Source organism: Daucus carota, chromosome 7, assembly GCF_001625215.2.
Source record: "Daucus carota subsp. sativus chromosome 7, DH1 v3.0, whole genome shotgun sequence".
NCBI classification, from domain to species: domain Eukaryota; kingdom Viridiplantae; phylum Streptophyta; class Magnoliopsida; order Apiales; family Apiaceae; genus Daucus; species Daucus carota.
In genome coordinates this window covers 40,491,183-40,510,599 of record NC_030387.2, presented here as the reverse complement: position 1 = coordinate 40,510,599, position 19,417 = coordinate 40,491,183, and the positions used below count along the sequence as shown (strand labels likewise).

At 36.3% G+C, this 19,417-nt stretch overlaps 2 protein-coding genes across 3 annotated transcripts; both read right to left on the bottom strand.

Moving 5' to 3' along the window:
• Positions 1-2,801: 2,801 nt before the first annotated feature.
• On the bottom strand, positions 2,802-9,838 carry LOC108193541 (pleiotropic drug resistance protein 1). Its single transcript, XM_017360247.2, has 23 exons — positions 9,391-9,838; positions 8,811-8,931; positions 8,595-8,683; positions 8,406-8,490; positions 8,153-8,312; positions 7,975-8,051; positions 7,774-7,827; positions 7,597-7,687; positions 7,197-7,498; positions 6,826-7,107; positions 6,411-6,727; positions 6,150-6,310; positions 5,961-6,064; positions 5,727-5,880; positions 5,480-5,640; positions 5,039-5,371; positions 4,647-4,937; positions 4,474-4,557; positions 4,250-4,383; positions 3,947-4,174; positions 3,687-3,858; positions 3,287-3,541; positions 2,802-3,191 (listed from the first exon to the last, which is right to left on the bottom strand). The coding sequence occupies exons 1-23, from the start codon at positions 9,756-9,758 to the stop codon at positions 2,928-2,930; spliced, it is 4,287 nt and encodes a 1,428-aa protein (XP_017215736.2). The 5' UTR covers positions 9,759-9,838; the 3' UTR covers positions 2,802-2,927.
• Positions 9,839-11,769: 1,931 nt separating this feature from the next.
• LOC108196093 (pleiotropic drug resistance protein 1-like) lies at positions 11,770-18,932 on the bottom strand. 2 transcript variants are annotated; one of them, XM_017363194.2, is made up of 23 exons: positions 18,383-18,930; positions 18,063-18,183; positions 17,876-17,964; positions 17,694-17,778; positions 17,429-17,588; positions 17,268-17,344; positions 17,125-17,178; positions 16,942-17,032; positions 16,549-16,850; positions 16,154-16,435; positions 15,750-16,066; positions 15,499-15,659; positions 15,306-15,409; positions 15,066-15,222; positions 14,815-14,978; positions 14,395-14,727; positions 13,996-14,286; positions 13,822-13,905; positions 13,601-13,734; positions 13,304-13,531; positions 13,050-13,221; positions 12,706-12,960; positions 11,770-12,260 (listed from the first exon to the last, which is right to left on the bottom strand). In XM_017363194.2, exons 1-23 carry the CDS (start codon positions 18,751-18,753, stop codon positions 11,997-11,999), a joined length of 4,296 nt encoding a protein of 1,431 aa, XP_017218683.1. In that variant the 5' UTR covers positions 18,754-18,930; the 3' UTR covers positions 11,770-11,996. The 2 variants fall into 2 exon arrangements, with proteins under 2 accessions (XP_017218683.1, XP_063937326.1); XM_064081256.1 differs by having other exon boundaries at positions 13,304-13,734; positions 18,383-18,932.
• Between the last annotated feature and the right edge of the window lie 485 nt (positions 18,933-19,417).

Here is a 19,417-nt window from a genome sequence, read left to right as displayed (position 1 = left end):
GGGCCAGACCGGGTTTTTTTCGGATCGGATTTTTCAGATTTTTTTCCAGATTAGATCAGATCGGATTTCAGATTTCGGATTTTTTGAACATCTCTAATCCGAGGTCTAGAATATAATGATATAAAAAAATTATAAATTATAAATGGTGAAAAATAGAAAAAATAGGAATTGTTTAATACGGCTGCTCTCATAAGTTATTATTGGAATTTGGGTTAACATGATATGAAATCTAAATTTGAATATCATGTTCGATCTCGATGGGGTGACTAAATATTTGAATTTTACATTAATAAAAGAAGTTAAAAATGACATTGTGTTTGATCTAGTTTTTAGTGACTCCTTCCGTCCCACCAAATTCCTTGCAAGTTGTTTACTTTTTCCGTCCCATCAGAATCTTTATGTTACTTTTCGATACGAATTTTAAATTTTTTATAAAATATACTTACATTATATATTGTTTTTAGAAAAAAATCTTGAAAAAAATTGAAGTTTAAACTTTTATTTAAAAAAATAAAAATAAAAAAATATTATAGAATTATATTTTACGAGAGTCTCAAAATACGTGTAAACAGTGTACGTAAATTTCTTAGCATGCTGGAATACCATTTTACATAGATCACATGATAATTATTTTGAAATCACGATGCGAAACAAGCATATTAGAAAAATATTATTGAATCAAAAGGTGGTTTAGTTGATTATAATATATGCATTTTAAGTCTTTTAGTTGATTTCTAAGATTTTCAATTTATTTAACTTTAATATGTAGAAAAAATTTAAGAAACTACTATTTTATGACCGACGGCATACGACTCAAGAAAAATAAAATGATATTGTTTGTTTAATTACCGTTGAATTCAATAGTATATAAGTAATTTACTTATTGTTTTATACAAACTACACAATAATTCATTTGAAATCACGTTATATAATAAGCGTATAAAAAAGCACACTATTGGATCAAGAGGCAATTAGATGATCATTATTCGTATATTTTAAATTTTATAATTGAATTTAAGATGTTATTAATATTTAACGAGTTTTTTTTAAATCCTATTAATTTATGACCGATGGCGTATGGTTTAAGAAAAACAAAAGACCGATGGCATTAAATGCTAACAATATACAGACGCCATCATTTAGGTATAAAGTTTGGGTCTACTTCTACTTCGGAGACGTATTAATCAACGAGAATCCGATACTTTATTTATTTAGCAGACATGTTCCGCCAGCATTTTTATATAATTAGTTGTTTTGTCAGCATTTGTTTTATTAAGAAAAAAGCAATTATAAGCTTTTAATATAATATTCATGAGCATCCCTAAGTGGTAACTAGAATAATGTTGTAGTAAATTACAAACCAACAGCTACTAGTCACGTTTTCAGATTAGTTGGCAATGTGCCAGGTTTTATATTTCGAGTTTTATATTCCTGTATGCAACATGTATATCTTAAAAATAAAATCTAAATTCATGAAATAGTAACTCTGATCTTGTTAACAAAAATTTCAGGACTGGGTATCAGTTTGACTTTTGTTCCAATTCACATTTTCACAGGTCAATTTAATTAAAAAAATATATTATAAAAGAATATAAATTATTATGAATTATAATTTGCAAAGCTCCACTAGTTATCCCAGTCATAAATGTCATGTGAACCAATAATTTATGTCTAAACCATGTAATGTGGATAGTTCCTCGGAAAAAATGTAATCTTTCAAATTTTATAAATTTTACAATATTTGAAATTCATGTAAAATTTGATCAATTTGACCGGTTATATTATCAAAATATTTATACGAACACAGCGCGATTATAAGATTTTGTCCTAATGTGAGATTATATATTATAAGATTTTATCCGAATTTTTTTTATTTTTTTTCAGTTATATAATACATGTAAATCTCAAGTAAAGTATACCACCACACCGGTATTTTTATAATGACCAATGTGTCAGCATTCTTGTTTTTGTTAGGGAAACAATTATAAGATAATAATTAAAAAGAAAAAATGCGTCGCTAAGCGGTAGGAGAAAAGTATTTAAAAGAATGATATATTAAATTACGAGCCACAGGCAGCAGGTAGAAAATTCTAAATGTCACGTTTTAATATTAGCTGGCAGCATGGCAGGTTTGATAATACTGAATGTACTTTCATCTTGAAAAAGTAAATAAAACCTTATCAATCCAACGAAAAAATTATTTAATATTTCATCGAGATTGTGAATTTGTATCTAGAGGCTTGGTAATTTATCGAAGGTTATCGGCTTATCGCGGTTTTCATCTTCGGAGTTGGAAGTAATCATTTTTCTCGGCGGAAGTTCGAGAAATTTAATTGACGAATCCTGATAATTTAACGCGCATTTCACATATAGTATATATCGGTAACCAGTTCAAAGATCTATATGTAAATTGACCGATATCGAATAAAGTCTTTCGTCCTTTATTGACCGTTGCCATATTTCAAATTGAGTGTTCAATAGCTGTAAAATTAGTACTCCATCCGTCCGCGTGGTTGTTTACGTTCACTGTTTGCATGTATTTTGAGTATCCTATAAAGTATAGTTGTATAATTTTTTTCTAAAATTTTCTTTTTTTGAATAAAAGGTTAAATATCAATTTTTTATTCAGAGAAAAAAAATAAAAAAAAAATTATGAAATTATACTTTAAATGAGTATGGAAAAACGTGCTGAAAAATAACGTAAAGAAACGAGGGGACAGAGAAAGTAATGTTATGTGCGGATACAACTGTATAAACGTGCACAATAAAACCAGTACCAAAATGGTATTGTCCAACAGGCTTATACAACTGGACCAAATCCCTTTGGACTGGGGATGATTCGATGAATTGAAGTCGATATAATAAAAAAAATTCGGAAAATTTTTGTACAACAAGAAGAAAGAGCAAACCGAAAATAATTGACGATTCTACCGCTTCTGGAAGTTGAATGTTTTGATGGAATAAGCAAATGTGATGGTAAAAAGAAGCGCGAATCCAACGACTGCAAGTCCAACTGCCCACACATTATCATGTTCGAACCCGAAATAATCTTCGATAAATTCCTTTACGGTCTGATTATTATCTGTTAGTCTCTTGTCCTCGACGTCTCCGAATTGCGATGCAATCAGACCATACAATGTGTATGCAACGGGGCATACCCAAGAGTACCATCTCCACCACACAGGCATACTCTGGTAACACGTTAAAAGAAGACGTAACGTAAGTGTTAAGTAATACGTCAGGAACGTCCCAACAGGATCTTATAATATTTTTAAAAAACACTTACGGGGCGTGGGATGATGTATCCTGAGAAGAGATTCCATATTCCGTAAAATGCAGCAGCGATGATGGAAGCAACGTCGGCATTGGGAGTCACGGCCACGGTCATCATGCCGAAGAAAGTGAAGTAGAGGAAGGTGAAAAACATGAAGAACAAGTACCAGAAGAATTTTGTGGCTGTCCAATCAAAGCCGATCATTGAATAGACAATGAGGCCATATACTGCTGCCTGAACCATGATGTATGGAATTTCGACTAAAACCTGTGAAGAGAAAGGCCTAATTATATCGGTTTTTGTAATTCTGATATCATACTGAGAGTCGGTCTATCTAAAACCTTAAGACGTTAGTGGAAGGTCCTAAATGGATTTTATGCTATATTTTAACAAAATCACAAGGATCAATTACCTGCGCAAAGGCATATGGCAAAGCGGAATACATTCCAGCAGCTCTTTCTCTGTAAAACACGGTTCGTTCTACATCCACCACTGGCTGCACTGAAGCAGCATTTTGGACCCCGAGGAAGAGGCAAGCAGCGTACATAGAACCCATTGCATTAAACAGGTCTTGCCGAGAATCCCTGAAAAATCATCCAATTTTAGTAAGATGGCTTATTAGAATATGATTTAATCTTTTTAAAAATGGTAATTTTGAAGTTTGCAACTTACATTTTGGAACCAAGGTCCCAGAACATCGATCCAAAGATCAATGCTATAGCAGTCGTGAACAGAAATCTTACTGCAGTATAAGACGTGTTTCGCCAGTATGAGCATCGTTGTTTCCATAGACAAGCCCAACATTGGACGAAGAAAGATTGCGAGTACTGAGTTGGAAAGCTGAGATCAGAGGAGCCCGGACGAGGTGTACTCAATTCTTTGATAAGTGCCTTGTTTCGCCTGTATTATTCTTAGACCATTAGAAATTAAGGCATTTATAACGACGTAGAAAGACCTTAGAAGTCGAATTTCTACCTGTACAGGTCTGAATTTTTGTATATTTCAGTAAAATCAACCCCCAAAATCATTTCTTGAGAAGCTGCTGTGACTTCCAACATCCAGGTGGCTGGATTATATCCGTCTTTGATTTTACTTATTCCTTGAATTCCCTTTCGAAGAAAAAGTTTTAGTATAATCAATCAGACAAAGTAACGAATTTATAGACCGTGAACTCGTTTCTAAATTTCTTCAATACTCACCTCAAAGTATGCAATTAATTCGCAAGATTGCCTGCCCACTGGCCCTGCATATAACTCCATTCCTCCTCGCTTCATCAGGAAAAGCTGTGACCCGTGTAACGTTAGTATTAAATTTACAATAAAATCATCTCGTCTTGCTTGTCAACATAATGTTTTGTATAAGGAGATTTCACCTCGTCAAAAGCCTCAAATATGTCGATGCTTGGTTGATGGATAGTGCAAACAACGGTTCTTCCCGTGTCCACAGTATTTCTAACCGTTCTCATCACAATTGCAGCAGCTCGGGCATCCAGCCCTGAAGTTGGCTCGTCCATGAAGATAATTGAGGGATTTGATACCAATTCAACTGCAATAGTTAATCTCTTTCGCTGCTCAGTTGAAAGGCCATTTACGCCTGGCAAACCTACCAGCGCGTCCTTTAAATTGTCTAGTTCAACTAGTTCTATGACTTCATTTACGAACATCTGTAAAAAGACAGGGCATTTTGTGGTTAATTCTTCGCTCCTAGCTCGATGAAAACTATAGACTTATAGCTTATAAGTTAGTACTTAAAATTCAGACAGACCTTTCTTTTGTTGGCATCAACTTCTGCAGGCAGCCGCAGCCAGGCTGAGTAGAGCAGGGACTCGTAGACAGTAACATGAGGCGAGTGGATGTCATTCTGCTCACAGTACCCTGCTATCCTGGCAAAAGTCTCCTGCTTCTTCGGATACCCAGAAACAGTAATGCTACCCTCAATGTATCCACCAGTTTTCCGACCAGCCAATACATCCATTAAAGTTGTTTTACCAGCACCACTAACACCCATCAGAGCAGTAAGAACCCCCGGCCTGAAAGCCCCACTCACGCCCTTGAGAAGTAATAGTTTATCATCAGAAACACCTTGCTCTTTCATTTCCTACAAGGATTTAAATTAAAACATTTTAGGTTTATGTTCTTTGACAACTCGAAACAATTATTTTCTCTTTAAATCAAAAAGCGCATAACCAAAACTGCTCTATTATACCTGTGGCATGTCAACAGAGTACTTAATATCATCGAATGTGATGGAATGTGGTTCAAATGGAAGAACCATTCCTTTCTTCTTGTTCTGATTATTCTCAGCAGTGGATTCTGTCAATTCATCGGTACTTTCCACTGGTATCATAGCTTGAGGCTTCCCCAGAGCTGCAGGATAACACGAAACCAACAAACTAATTAATCATGCAACTAAACAAGAGCAAAACTGAAATATTAGAAAGTAAAGCACTCACGATCAAGATACTTGAGTGCCACCGTGTAGCCGAGATTGAGTAGCAGAATGAATCCCACCAATGCACCTGCCCCTATCCAGTACCAGTATGAATAAGGGAAGAAACCTCGAGATTTTAACAGTGCAACTCCAACAGTATCTCCATTTGAGGTTAACTTTATGCGAAAAAACAAAGAATTAGTTAATTCAAACAAAAAAATAGGTAGAAAATTAACCAAATAAGTGCAGAACTTACTTTGTTCCACTGATGGCCAAGAAATTCATTCACCGCCATGGCATTCATACCATACATCATGGGGGAGCTATAGTAACCCCATAGCCACCAATCCGGTACATCCCCTGATAAATCACACGATATAAGCAACAAGCTTACTAAATTTTATAAATTGAAGAACATGATTTATAGTTAATTAGCATCTAATACCTCGAGCTAGGACAAAGCCACCTAATGCAAAAAGTATAAGCAATGAAAATCCGCCAAATGTCATTGCAAGTGTCATAGTCCTCCCCAATGCCCCGATCATCCGAAATAATCCAGAAGCCATCTGGTTAATGAGCAAGAGTAATAGGTATTGCTTGAAAAATCTGCAATGAGAATCATTTTTCATTGTTATAAGCACAAAGACTAAACTAAAACCTTATGAGAACAAGGCCTTCTAGTAATCCTCTGGCTTGATTAGTTTACCTTCCAACATTTGGGTCAAATCCGATAACATAGTAAGTAAGGACTACCCAGACAGCAGCCTCTAAAATTGTCACAGGTATCTTGGTAATCCATGTTGGAAGAGCATAAGACCAGGTAGGGAAAAAGAGAAGGTCTCGTTGCTTGTAGAAGACAGGAAGTTTTGCTATAGTCATGGCAACCTCAGTAAGCCCGTTGAACATTAGCATAACCACACCAAAAAATAAAGCACCCATATATAGCCCTCCATCAGTGGTTGTATCTTGTTTGAACTCGGTTCTAAAGAACAATGTCATAGTGATTATAGCCATCATCGTCAGCTGAAAAAATTTACAAGCATATAAAATTTACAAGTTTTTACATATGTCTGAACTCTGAACAATGAAATCTGTCAAAAATAGATATGATGGGAACTCACCTGGGATAATTTGAATATGTAAACGAATGAGTTTCTCTTCATAAGCAAAATTTCTCTTGCAGTCAAGGCTTTTATGAGTTCCGTATTGTTAACACCATATTTTTGGGTCGTCAAAGCAGCAGGATGGCTTTTAGCTTTGTCAAATGAGGATGCAAGACCATTCTCAACATGTTGTCCGACATGGAATGATCTGAAAGCCTCAGCAAATTCTTTGGATGTTATAAACCTGTAAGGCCGGTCTCTGTGGAGCCAGTACTGTTTCTGATCTTTCTTCGATGTCACCTGCACCACAATTGTACAAGGTATATCAACTTCTATACTAAGTTACAACTCGAGCAAGTAGATAAACAAGGTAAGCACAGGTTACTTACTTCTTGCAAAAAATCAGCAACACCTTTTCTTTGTGGACATTTAAATCCCATAGATTCAAAAAACTCGAGCACGTTCTCATGAGGACCCTGATACACTATGTGGCCATCTGATAAAAGAATAATATCATCAAATAGCTCGTATGTCTCAGGGGCTGGCTGCAGGAGAGATATGAGAGCGGTTCCTTGTAGAATGTGCACACTGTGTCGAAGTGCTTTTACAATCTGAAAAGTTGTCGAACTATCCAAACCAGTAGATATTTCATCCATAAAAAGTGCCCTTGATGGTCCAACCAGCATCTCACCTGTAGTTAGCAGCAAAATTAATTAGCTCTCAAATATTAGCTAAATATGTGAGTATTTACTGGCTTGAGGCTGCAAGTCGAATCAAATTTTGTTTAACCTGTTGTAACACGCTTCTTTTGTCCTCCAGAAATACCCCTAATCATCTGATCACCTACCATAGTGTCTGCACATATATCAAGCCCCAAAATCTGCAAAGGAATTCAGAGTTAGTTAATTTACTGTCATGTCACCTCTATCAAATGTAAAATAAAGGCTCCACGGGGAACTTTGATACCTTCAGAACGTAATCAGTCACGACATTAGCCTCTTGACCTTCTGTTGCAGCTGCCTGGATTATAAAAACAAAGTTTACATAGTTATACTAACGATAGAGCCAAGTTTACTCGGGCCTGTATTTAAGGCTTTCACAAAGATGACATGTACGAATTGCTTTAGTCATTTTCCTTTTTTTTTATGAATTTCCATGTTTTTTTACCTTCATGTAGATATCAAGATCAGGATCAGGCTTAATATTTGCATCTTTCTCTCTTCTTGCCAACTCTGCCAACATTTCTACAAAATATAGACAAGTCGTATGACAATAAGCATTTTACTATGACGGAAAAATCAATTGCTGCAGTAAAATATAAAAATATATAACATCTAAGACTAACCATAGCGCGATCCAACCCCCTGGACCCTTGCAGAAAAAGCTAGGGTTTCTCTCACAGTCATTTCTCCAATATGCAAATCGTGTTGGCTGATATACGCAGCTGTTCTTTGGGGAACAAACTCTTTCATGCTATGGCCATTGTAAGTCACACTTCCAGAAGTCTAGTATTGCACAACAAATTTTGATATTTCTAATTTAGTTTTCAAATTCAACAAGAATAGTTTTCTTCATTGATCAATCTTTGTGAAGTTTACCTTAAGGGTGGGATCTAGCTTCCCAGCCAAAGCAAGCATCAACGTGGTCTTCCCTGAACTCGGAGGCCCTAAAAGCAATGTCATCCTACAACACATCACACGAAAGATCAGTATTCGACAAAAAGGCCATAAAAATATAAACTTCAAAGACTGGGATTAATAATTTGAGTTGTCCTGATCAGAACTCACCTGCAAGGCTTGAGGATTCCGCTAACATTGTCAAGAATTGTTAGTTTCTTCTTGTTATTCGGAAGTAAATGGATTGTGTTTAACAGCCCCTAGCGAAACCAAGAAAGAAAGAACTTACATAACTAACTGAATGAATAAGAGTAATGCTACGTCCACAGAAAAAATACGGAAAGACTAATCAAGTCACTGTGAATATCTACGTGTGTTTGTTGTTACCTCTACAATACTAAGATTGAAGTTGATGAAAGAAGGCAAAGCCCTGCTCCCTACAAAAGCCTCTGCTTCAACATTCAAATTCTCGAATCTGACTTCGATTGTGGGCAGCTCCACTCCAACTCTAAATCAATCCAATCACAAACAATTTCAAAACTAAAATTTGTTTGTCATCAACTAAAACAGTAACAAACATTAAGCAATTAAAATACTTAGGAAAAAAATTATATAATACTCCCTCTATCTCATTTTTTATAGTTTTGAGTTTATTTGACACGACTTGATAAAAACGTTGTGTATAATATAAACAACACCAAAAAAGAGTGTTACTAAAAATAATACTCCTTCCGCTCTCAAAGTTCTTTACGAGATGGAAAACTCGACATACATTTAAGACTCCTACAAAGAGTTTCATAAATTATTTCACAACTATTTATTTTCTAAATAGAAGTATAATGTTTAAATTCTTATATAAAAAAAATAACATTAAAAATAAAATATGAATTATATTTGGTAGGAGTATTAAAATACATGTCTAAGCAGTGGAAAAAAATCGTAAAAAAATGAGAGAGACGAGGGGTACCTGTCAAGCCGATCTCTGAGCTTCAACAAGAACTTCTCATTATCCTCATCAGCAATCTTCACCAGCCTCTCCACCAAATTCTTCCTCTGATGAACTCCAATCTCATCAATATCAACTTCACGAAAGCCAGCACCTTGTGATCCCAGAAGCAGCCCTTTTCTCAGCCGATCAAAAGTCGGTAACTTCTCAAGAGAAGCCCATTTCAAGGCCTCTTCATCATCTTCCTCTCTTGTCGATTTCGAAAACACATCCATTCCCTTGTCTCTCCACACTGAACTCCCTGCCCTCATGCTTCCCATTCTTTCCCTAGAGCTCCTTCCACTTTGCCTTAAACTATGCCCTGCTCTGTATATATTTGCTCCATCCATCTTTACTCAATACCCTCAAAACAAATTAAACACTATATATAGTCCCGAACAGATTTAAGGTCGGTTAAATTTAGCCGTTTTTCTTGTAGCGGAGACGGAAACGAGAAAGGTGGTGAGGGTTTAAAATGTTGTGTGCATGCTTCTGGTGGGGTATTTATACTGTGATATGAAATGTGTACATGCAGGAAGTAAATGAGGTAGGAAATGAGAGGAAGATTCATGGGTCATGGCTGCTGAACTGTGGATACCAGAAGAAAATTTTGTTTCTCGAACAATCTTGTTTCTACTTTCTAGTACTTGGATTGCGACTTCTGTTCTGTTCAAATGTATCTGGCTTGGCTTGCTGCTTATTGTTGTATTACTAGAAAGTTGCAAAAAAGTTCTGTATTAATATATGTTGAGACTCTTAATGATTAATTTTTAATATATTCAATTATCAATTGGTAATATGTCATTTTACTTTATTATTTATTTGCAGTAAAATTATTAATTTAAAAGTCATTTATTAAGGAGCGAATATGAGATATTCTAGTGACAATTTATTAAAAATATATACAAACTTATATATTTATAATATTATCTACTGAAAAAATACTTCCAATCAATAAATAAACATAAATATTAAAATTGACATGCCCTCCAAACATGCAAACATGTGATCTTTTCAACTAAATTTATTTATTTTGAATTCAATAATTCAAAATAATATATAATGATATAAGCAAAACCAACAGGCTTGTGAATTTGTAATTTTGCATGTGCAATATCAACAATCAACCCATCGCTTTGACAAGTTGGTCTTTCTGGTAATATTTTGACAAGTATTCAATGCACAGTGAAGGTCATAAATACACGTACGCCGGGTTTACTTATTTTTTTATATTATTTTTAAAATAAAATATTGTTAATTTCAAAATTAAAATTAAAAAGTGTTTTTATGTGTTGGATAATTAAGATTTATCCGTATAGAATTTAAAATTAATAATAATAGCTGGAGAAAAGTGTTTGGATCGAATTTGAACACTGTAATCTTACTTGCTGGCGATTTTCAAAGCAAATTCAGTAATGGTCATTTCATTTTAGAGCAGGTTCTCGGACTTCCATTTATTTGGGTCCGAAGCTTCTCCCTTTACACCCACAACAGCAGTGCATAAATTCAAAATTTCAGATGTATTTATAATTTAATCCTTTGCAAGTGTAACACATATATTTTCCATCAAATATCAATTTTTTTTATAAAACAATTACTTGTATAAATTCATGAAATTTATCTCTGACCAAGATCTTGCTGTATTTATTATTACAATTTTTGATAAATTTTTAAATGTAACTCAATAAATTAACAGTGTTTTGTCAGATTTTTTTATTTTATTTTAATTATGTCTTTATACAGAATTTTATTTGAAAAATTATTCATGAAACTGTACGGATATATTTGCAAACACTTATCGAAGGAAAACCCTTGTGATTAGACCCAATAATGGGATTATAGGGTGCGTAATTTTCAAACAGGCATGCATGTCATTTGAAATATTTCATACTTCATTCTGTAATATTCGTAGGATAGGATAGGAGTATCATCTAGAAACAATCAGACTTGTACAAATATTTCTCTTGTTTTGCTGTGTAATTACGTAATACAAATTCTACAATGTAAAGTCGACTTGCACAATCAATTGTTGAATACTACTATAAGTCTGACCACTGACTTTTCTTTTCTTTTTCCAACTTAGTTAGTTATTAGCTGTTCATACAACAGTAACCTCCGTTATCGTCTTCCGTAAGATTTTGAGCCTCCGTAAGATTTTGTTATCGTCTTCCGTAAGATTTTGAGCCTACTCCACCGGGTTAAAATCAGGATAAATTTATATTACAAAATTTTGAAGTTTAGTCGAAATTTCGTAAGTTAGCCATAATTTCATGTCATATCATTTTCTATGGCTTTGGTTAACGGATTCGAACTCAGATTAGTTTTCTTATTTTAATAATTAAATATACTCGCACATCGAAATTGGTACAAATAAATAACATTAACATCATAAGTATTAATTATCAAGTGTTTAAAAAATATAATACAGTGATTACACAGTGTAGCTGGCTAACTAGTCATATTTTATACAGAATCAACTGACAAAATCAAACAAAACCTGCAACGATCTTCAACATACAAAAACCAAACTCTGTTCTTCTTGCGAGAGATGAAAAATCTTTTCGAAAAGCTAAGCTGCAGCAACGTTCCTACCGTCTCTGGAAATTGATCGACCTGATTGAATACGCGAACACGAACCCGAAAGTGAACGTAAATCCGACGACGGCTAGTCCGATTGCCCACACATAATCCTTGTCGAACCCGAAATAATCCTCGACGAATTGCTGCACATTTTGCTCCGCATCTTCCAGGTACGTGTCGTTCATGTCCCCGAATTGAGACGCGATCAGACCGTACAACGTGTAAGCCAGTGGACATATCCATGAAAACCATCTCCACCAGACAGGCATGCTCTGTTGTCGAACAGTAAGGCCAAAAACATAACGTTAGATGTCGGGACAAAAGTACGATTAAAGTTGCATGTGAGGTTGCAAAACTGGTTGAAAGTAGCTGATTTTCAGGTTAAAACAATTGTAACTGAAGTTGCATATAAGATAACGTCGTATTTTTGGAATTATTTTTTGTAATTTAGGTATTTTTGAGAAAAGCCTGTTTATTTGTTTTTTTTTTGAAAAAAATATGTTAAGTCCTTGAAAATGTGCAAAAATCTTTGAAATCCTTTCTCAAAAAATACGGTTAAAATTGCATATGAGGTTGCAAAACTAGTTTAAAGTATTTAGATTTTTCGGTTAGAACTTAGAACAGTTGCAACTGAGGTTGCACAGTATTTTTGAAAAAAATATTGCAACTAAGATATTTTTGATTGAAATTGACGTTGTATGATAATCAAGAACTTACAGGTCGGGCGATGATGAATCCTGAGAAGAGATTCCAAAGTCCGTAAAATGCAGCAGCAATGATGGTAGCAACTTCGACATTGGGGGTCAAGGCCACGGTCATCATACCGCAGAGGGTGAAGTACATGAACGTGAAGAACATGAAGAACACGTACCAAAAGAATTTCTCGACAGTCCATTCCAAGCCTGTCATGGAATAGACAACGAGACCGTATACTATGGCTTGAATCACGACGTATGGAATTTCTACTAAGACCTGGAGAGGGACAGATATAGCGGTTAATCAGAAACAAACGAGCTCATTTAATCAGGAATGAGGAAATAAAAATTTCGCGGAAATTTTACCTGTGCAAAGGCATATGGCAAGGCGGAGTACATTCCAGCAGCTCGTTCTCTGTAAAACACGGTTCGTTCTACTGCCACCACTGGCTGCACGGAGGAGGAATTTTGGTACCCGAGGAAGAGGCAAGCAGAGTACATTGAGCCCATTGCATTGAAAAGATCTTGCCGAGAATTTCTGCAAATTATAAAAAATATTGAATCAGATTTTGTTCGAGGCTAACAATTTTGAGCCTTGTAATTCTCTGTGTACAACTTACATTTTGTTACCGAGGTCCCAGAACATTGTCCCGAAAATTAATGATATAGCAATTGTGAAAATAAATCTCACTGCAGTGTAAGACGTGTTTCGCCAATATGAGGATCGTTGTTTCCATAGACAAGCCCAGCATTGGACGAAGAAAGATTGCGAGTACTGAGTAGGGAAGCTGATGTCTGATGAACCGGGGCGTGGTGAACTAAGTTCTTTGATAAGGGCTTTGTTTCTCCTGCATAGTTTATAAATTAGTATCGCGTTTTTTGCACTATTGAAGAGGCGGAAAAGTGAAATTTTGTACCTGTACAAATCTGAATTCTGGTAGATTTCAGTGAAATCAACCCCTAGGATCATTTCTTGAGATGATGCAGTGACTTCGAGCATCCAGGTGGCTGGATTGTATCCGTCTTGGATTTTACTTACTCCGTCGATGTCCTTTTAAAAAATGGAGGCAAGTATTAGAATTCGGAATGAACAAGCAGAACAAGTATCAGACTCAGAGCAAACTGTAACATTTCTCACCTCAAAGTACTTGATCAACTCGCAAGAGTCACGACCAACTGGCCCGACGTATAATTCCATTCCTCCTCGCTTCATCAGGAAGAGCTGCGGATCATTCAAGAAAAATATTTTAGTCTAATGCTGACTAATTACATGAAATTGCACAAATGTAGGTTGTATTTAAAGGTCTTGTACCTCATCAAAAGCTTCGAAAATGTCAATGCTTGGTTGATGGATAGTGCAAACCACGGTTCTTCCAGTGTCCACAGTGTTTCTGACTGTTCTCATCACAATTGCAGCAGCTCGTGCATCCAGCCCCGAAGTAGGCTCATCCATGAATATAATTGAGGGGTTTGAAACCAATTCAACAGCAATGGTTAATCTCTTTCGCTGCTCAGTTGAAAGGCCATTTACGCCTGGCAAACCTACCAGCGCATCCTTTAGGTTGTCCAGTTCAACAAGTTCCATGACTTCATCCACAAACATCTGTACATGACAAACCTTATACTTTTGTTTCTTGAAAAAAATAAATTGAGGCATGATACAGTTAGTTCTTAATTCAGACTCTTATTCAGATATATGTTTCAGACAAACCTTTCGTTTTTCAGTATCAACTTCTGAAGGCAAGCGCAACCAGGCTGAGTAGAGCAAGGACTCGTAGACAGTAACATGAGGCGAATGGATGTCATTCTGTTCACAGTACCCTGCTATCCTCGCAAAAGTCTCCTGCTTCTTCGGATACCCTGATATAGTAATGTTGCCCTCAATATATCCACCCGTCTTTCGACCAGCCAGCACATCCATCAGAGTTGTTTTACCAGCACCACTGACGCCCATTAGAGCAGTAAGAACGCCAGGCCTGAAAGCTCCACTCACACCCTTCAGAAGCAATAGCTTATCCTCAGTAATACCTTGTTCTTTCATTTCCTAAAAAATCATCCAGACAGTTGAGATTTCCACAATTTTCAATCTGGATCCAAATTCACAACTATTCAATTCGGGCCTTTTACAAACCTGTGGCATGTCAACAGAGTACTTGATGTCATCAAATGTGATGGAATGTGGCTCAAAAGGAAGAACCATTCCTTTCTTCTTCTCATGAGTATCCTCAGCAGCCGATTCTGCCAGCTCGGTTGCATCACCGTCCTTTGGTATAATAGCCTGCGGCTTCCCCAGAGCTGCAGGGTATAGTACATATTAGTAAGCTGCTTATTAACTACATGAATCAGAAATAAAATTATTTTAAAAAAATGTAGAACTCTTACGATCAAGATAAATAAGTGCCAACATGTAGCCGTAGTTGAATAAGCAAACGAATCCAACTAATGCGCCTGCCCCTATCCAATACCAGTATGAATATGGGTAGAAACCTCGCGACTTCAGAAGTGCAACCCCTACGGTCTCAGTTGTATTTTTATTCAACTTTGACAAGAAAAAGAGTTCTGATCAGTTTATTTTCGCAGCATAGCCATAATAGGATAAGTCATAAGGGCATCGAAACTTACTTTGCTCCACTGATGACCGAGAAATTCATTCACAGTAATGGCATTCATTCCATACATGATTGGGGAGCAATAGTAGCCCCATATCCACCAATCTGGCACATCCCCTGCATCATCACATCATAAGCAACTCGGTTAGTAAACGCGTTAAAAGGTTAGAGGAGCATGGTACCGACATTCAACTGAAATGCAGTACCTCTAGCTAGGACAAAGCCACCCAAAGTGAAAAGGATAAGCATTGCAAATCCTCCAAAGGACATCGCGAGAGTCATTATCCTGCCTAGTCCAGCAATCATACGAAACAATGCTCCTGCCATTTGGTTCACTAGTATGAGTATCAGGTATTGCTTGAAAAATCTGCAATAAGGTCATTTTTCATTAGGCACAAAAACACTACAGAATTTGCAAATAAATCCGTGATAAGTATATTGATGAAATTGTTCTCACCTTGCAGCATTTGGATCATATCCGATGACAAAATAATTGAGGCCTACCCAAATGGCAACCTCAACAAAAGAAAGAGGTATCTTGACGATCCATGTTGGGAGAATATATGACCATGTGGGAAAAAAGAGAAGGTCTCGGTGCTTATAGAAGACCGGAAGCTTTGCTATTGTCATGGCAAGCTCTGATAAACCATTAAAGATTAGCATAAGCACAGAAAAGAACAAAGCACCCATGTACACCCCTCCTTCAGTCGTCGTGTCTTGGTTCAACTCGGTTCTTAAGAACAATGTCATAACTATGGAGGACATAATCACAAGCTGAAAAAGATAACAAGTTCATGTCGTTAATCACTAGGCATAAAAAACAATCAAACACGACGAATGATGTATATAGAAATAACTCACTTGGACAATCTTAAATATGTAGATGAATGAGTTTCTCTTTATTAGCAGAAGTTCTCTTGCAGTCAGTGCTTTCAAGAGTTCTGTCTTGTTGACACCATACTTATCGGTTGTCAAAGCAGCTGGATGGCTTTTGGTTTTGTCAAATGTTGTTGCTAGATCAGTTCCAAGTCGTTGTCCAACGTGGAATGACTGGAATGCCTCGGAGAATTCTCTAGCTGTGATAAATCTGTAAGGCTCATTCCTGTGTACCCAGTACTGTCTCTGATCTTTCTTTGATGTCACCTGCACCCCAATTATATGTCAACATATGAGGCTTCTTTTTCTTCTTTTTTTCCAATTTTAAGTTGCAAGTAAGCAAAAAAAATTAAGGAAATGATAGTAGATATATAACTCACTTCTTGCAAGAAATCAGCAACACCTTTCCTTGGGGGACATTTAAATCCCATGGACTCGAAAAACTCAACCACATGTTCACGGGGTCCCTGATACACTATGTGGCCATCAGATAGGAGAAAAATGTCGTCGAACAGCTCAAAAGTCTCAGGAGCTGGCTGCAGAAGTGATATGAAAGCGGTTCCTTGCAGAATGTGCACACTGTGCCTGAGTGCCTTAACAATCTGATACGTCGTAGAACTGTCCAAACCAGTAGATATTTCATCCATAAAAAGTGCTCTGGATGGTCCAACCAACATCTCACCTGTAATTAAATCATAATTATTAGCTTACATATAGCTTAGCATTAATCTACTTGATTGCATAATGTTAATCAAGTCTTATGTCTGTTTAACCTGTTGTAACTCGCTTCTTTTGTCCACCAGAAATCCCCCTAAGCATCTGGTTTCCAACCAGAGTGTCCGCGCAGACATCAAGTCCCAGTACCTGCAATTAAGTACAAAGCAATAGTTTCATATACTATCAAGCTATTGTTCTCCGGATTAGAGTGTTAAAAAAAATTGTAGAAAAATTTATACCTTCATCACGTAATCTGTGACAACACTGGCCTCTTGACCTGCTGTTGCAGCTGCCTGGGATTGAAACAAATATGCAACTTTTAGTATAAAGAAGGAGTCTGATATCTACTACAACATCTCCAGCTACAGAATTATAGGGCTACCTTCATGTAGATGTCGAGATCAGGATCAGGCTTGATCTGTGCATCTTTCTCTCTTCTTGCAAGCTCAGCTAACATTTCTGGGATACACAAAAGTATTACAAACAGCAGACTAAGAGCGGTCTATATACTAAGCAAAGAAACAACAAGTATCGGTTACTAACCATAGTTTGATCCAACCCCCTGGACCCTTGCAGAGAAAGCCAATGTTTCCCTCACAGTCATTTCTGCTATGTGGAGATCATTTTGGCTAATATAGGCCGATGTTCTTTGGGGAACAAACTCCTTCATGTCATGGCCGTTATATGTGATCCTCCCCGAAGACTGGTAAGAGCAGACGGAGTTTCAATCGTGTTAAAATTTATCATAAAAACTCTTCAGCCAAGACTCCTCAAAAATATGTAAAATTCAGAATTGCAGATACTAAACCTTAAGGCCGGCATCTAGCTTTCCAGCCAACGCAAGCATCAGTGTAGTCTTTCCAGAACTCGGAGGACCTAAAAGCAATGTCATCCTGCAGCATTACATAAGAAATAGTGTTCAGATAAAATTCCTTCAAAAAATTAAACTCTGCAAGTCAAAAAAAATAAAATAAAAATTGTAAAGCCTACCTGGAAGGCCTAATGATGCCACTAATATCATCCAGAATGGTGTACTGCTTCTTGTTATTTGGTAGTATATGGAATGCATTTAGCAGCCCCTGTCAAAACCAACAAGAAAATCAACAGAATCAAATACATGTTCTAGACCAGATGATGCAACGACGACGAATATTCATGAGTCTGTCTGCAGTGTTACCTCCAGTATACTAAGACTGAAGTTGAAGAAAGAAGGCAAAGCTCTGCTACCCACAAAAGCTTCTGCCTCAACATGCAGATTCTCGAATTTGACTTCAATTGTAGCCAATTGAACTCCAACCCTGGTAAATTTAATCCCATCACAATCAAGAACAGAACCACAAATTTCACTTCTTAATAACTATCAAAGATATGCTACTGCTACATCATTTGTTTTCGGGTCAGTAGGCTCAGGACATACTAATTCTTATCGATGTAGGATGTTACAACCACGAAAAACAGTAAAATGTTAATATACTAATAAAAAAATAAAAAAATTACCTATCGATCCGATCTCTGAGCCTTAACAAGAACTTCTCATTATCTTCATCAGCAATCTTCACAAGCCTCTCCAGCAAGGCCCTCCTCTGGTTGACTCCAAGATTTTCGATATCAACCTCATCAATAGTACCACCAGCACTTTCTGATCCAAGAAGCAACCCTTTCTTCAGCCTATCAAAAGTAGGAAGCTTCTCCAGAGAAGCCCATTTCAGAGCCTCTTCATCATCCTCATCTCGTATCGACTTCGAAAACACATCCATTCCTTGATCTCTCCACATTGAAGAACTTGTTGCCCTCAGACTTCCCCTGAAACTACCCATTTTTTCCCTGGAACTTCTTCCACTTTTTCGCAGAACATTACTAGCCTCCATTTTTTGTAGCAGCAAGCTAACTCAATCCAGATATATCTTGTACCCTTTTGTTAAATTGGTTGGTGTTAAGAGCTATGAGAAGTCAAGCCATGAAGATACAGAGCAAATTGCATGCAGCACATCATAGCAGTTGAGAAGCTAGCTAGAGATGTTTTTTTGCTATAAAATTTAATGCCACTTCCCTATTTATGCATGAAAGAATGTGACCAGGAGGGGTTGGGCATAGTCATCGGATAAAATATCTCAAACTAATTTTTCGATTTAAATCTTGTTTAGTTCTAAATTTAAGTCTGTTTCTGATTTATTTTTAAAATGATAAAAAAACTCTAACTTCCAAGTACCATCGTCTTAAAAGCTGATTTTAAATCAAAAAATAAATGCATTTTACTGTTAGTAAGTTACTTATAAGTTAAGCTGCTTGCAAGTCCTGTTCACACATCTTCTTAATCCTTGATTGAACGCCGTTTTTGAAAATCAACCTTGTACATATATCTCACCATTATAATAGATTATATAATTTTCTCCGGTATTAGATATTATATAATTAATCCTATTTTATTATGTGTTCCTAATATGAATCGCGGGGATCGTGGCTGCTGTGATACAAATTAACACCTTGAGATATGTATTAAAGTATCTTAATCATCTATTATTTTATTACTAT

Excerpts from the sequence above, each read along its gene's own strand:
- LOC108196093 (XM_064081256.1), bottom strand. The coding sequence starts at position 18,753 with ATGGAGGCTAGTAATGTTCTGCGAAAAAGTGGAAGAAGTTCCAGGGAA. Across the intron at positions 15,410-15,498 it reads TGGCTTTGTCCTAGCTAGAG|GGGATGTGCCAGATTGGTGG; the intron begins GTACTGCATTTC and ends GTGATGATGCAG. Across the intron at positions 14,287-14,394 it reads TTGATACTGAAAAACGAAAG|ATGTTTGTGGATGAAGTCAT; the intron begins GTTTGTCTGAAA and ends TGTCATGTACAG.
- LOC108193541 (XM_017360247.2), bottom strand. The coding sequence starts at position 9,758 with ATGGATGGAGCAAATATATACAGAGCAGGGCATAGTTTAAGGCAAAGT. Across the intron at positions 8,684-8,810 it reads TCAATCTTAGTATTGTAGAG|GGGCTGTTAAACACAATCCA; the intron begins GTAACAACAAAC and ends TGGTTTCGCTAG. Across the intron at positions 3,542-3,686 it reads TGCCATATGCCTTTGCGCAG|GTTTTAGTCGAAATTCCATA; the intron begins GTAATTGATCCT and ends TTCTCTTCACAG.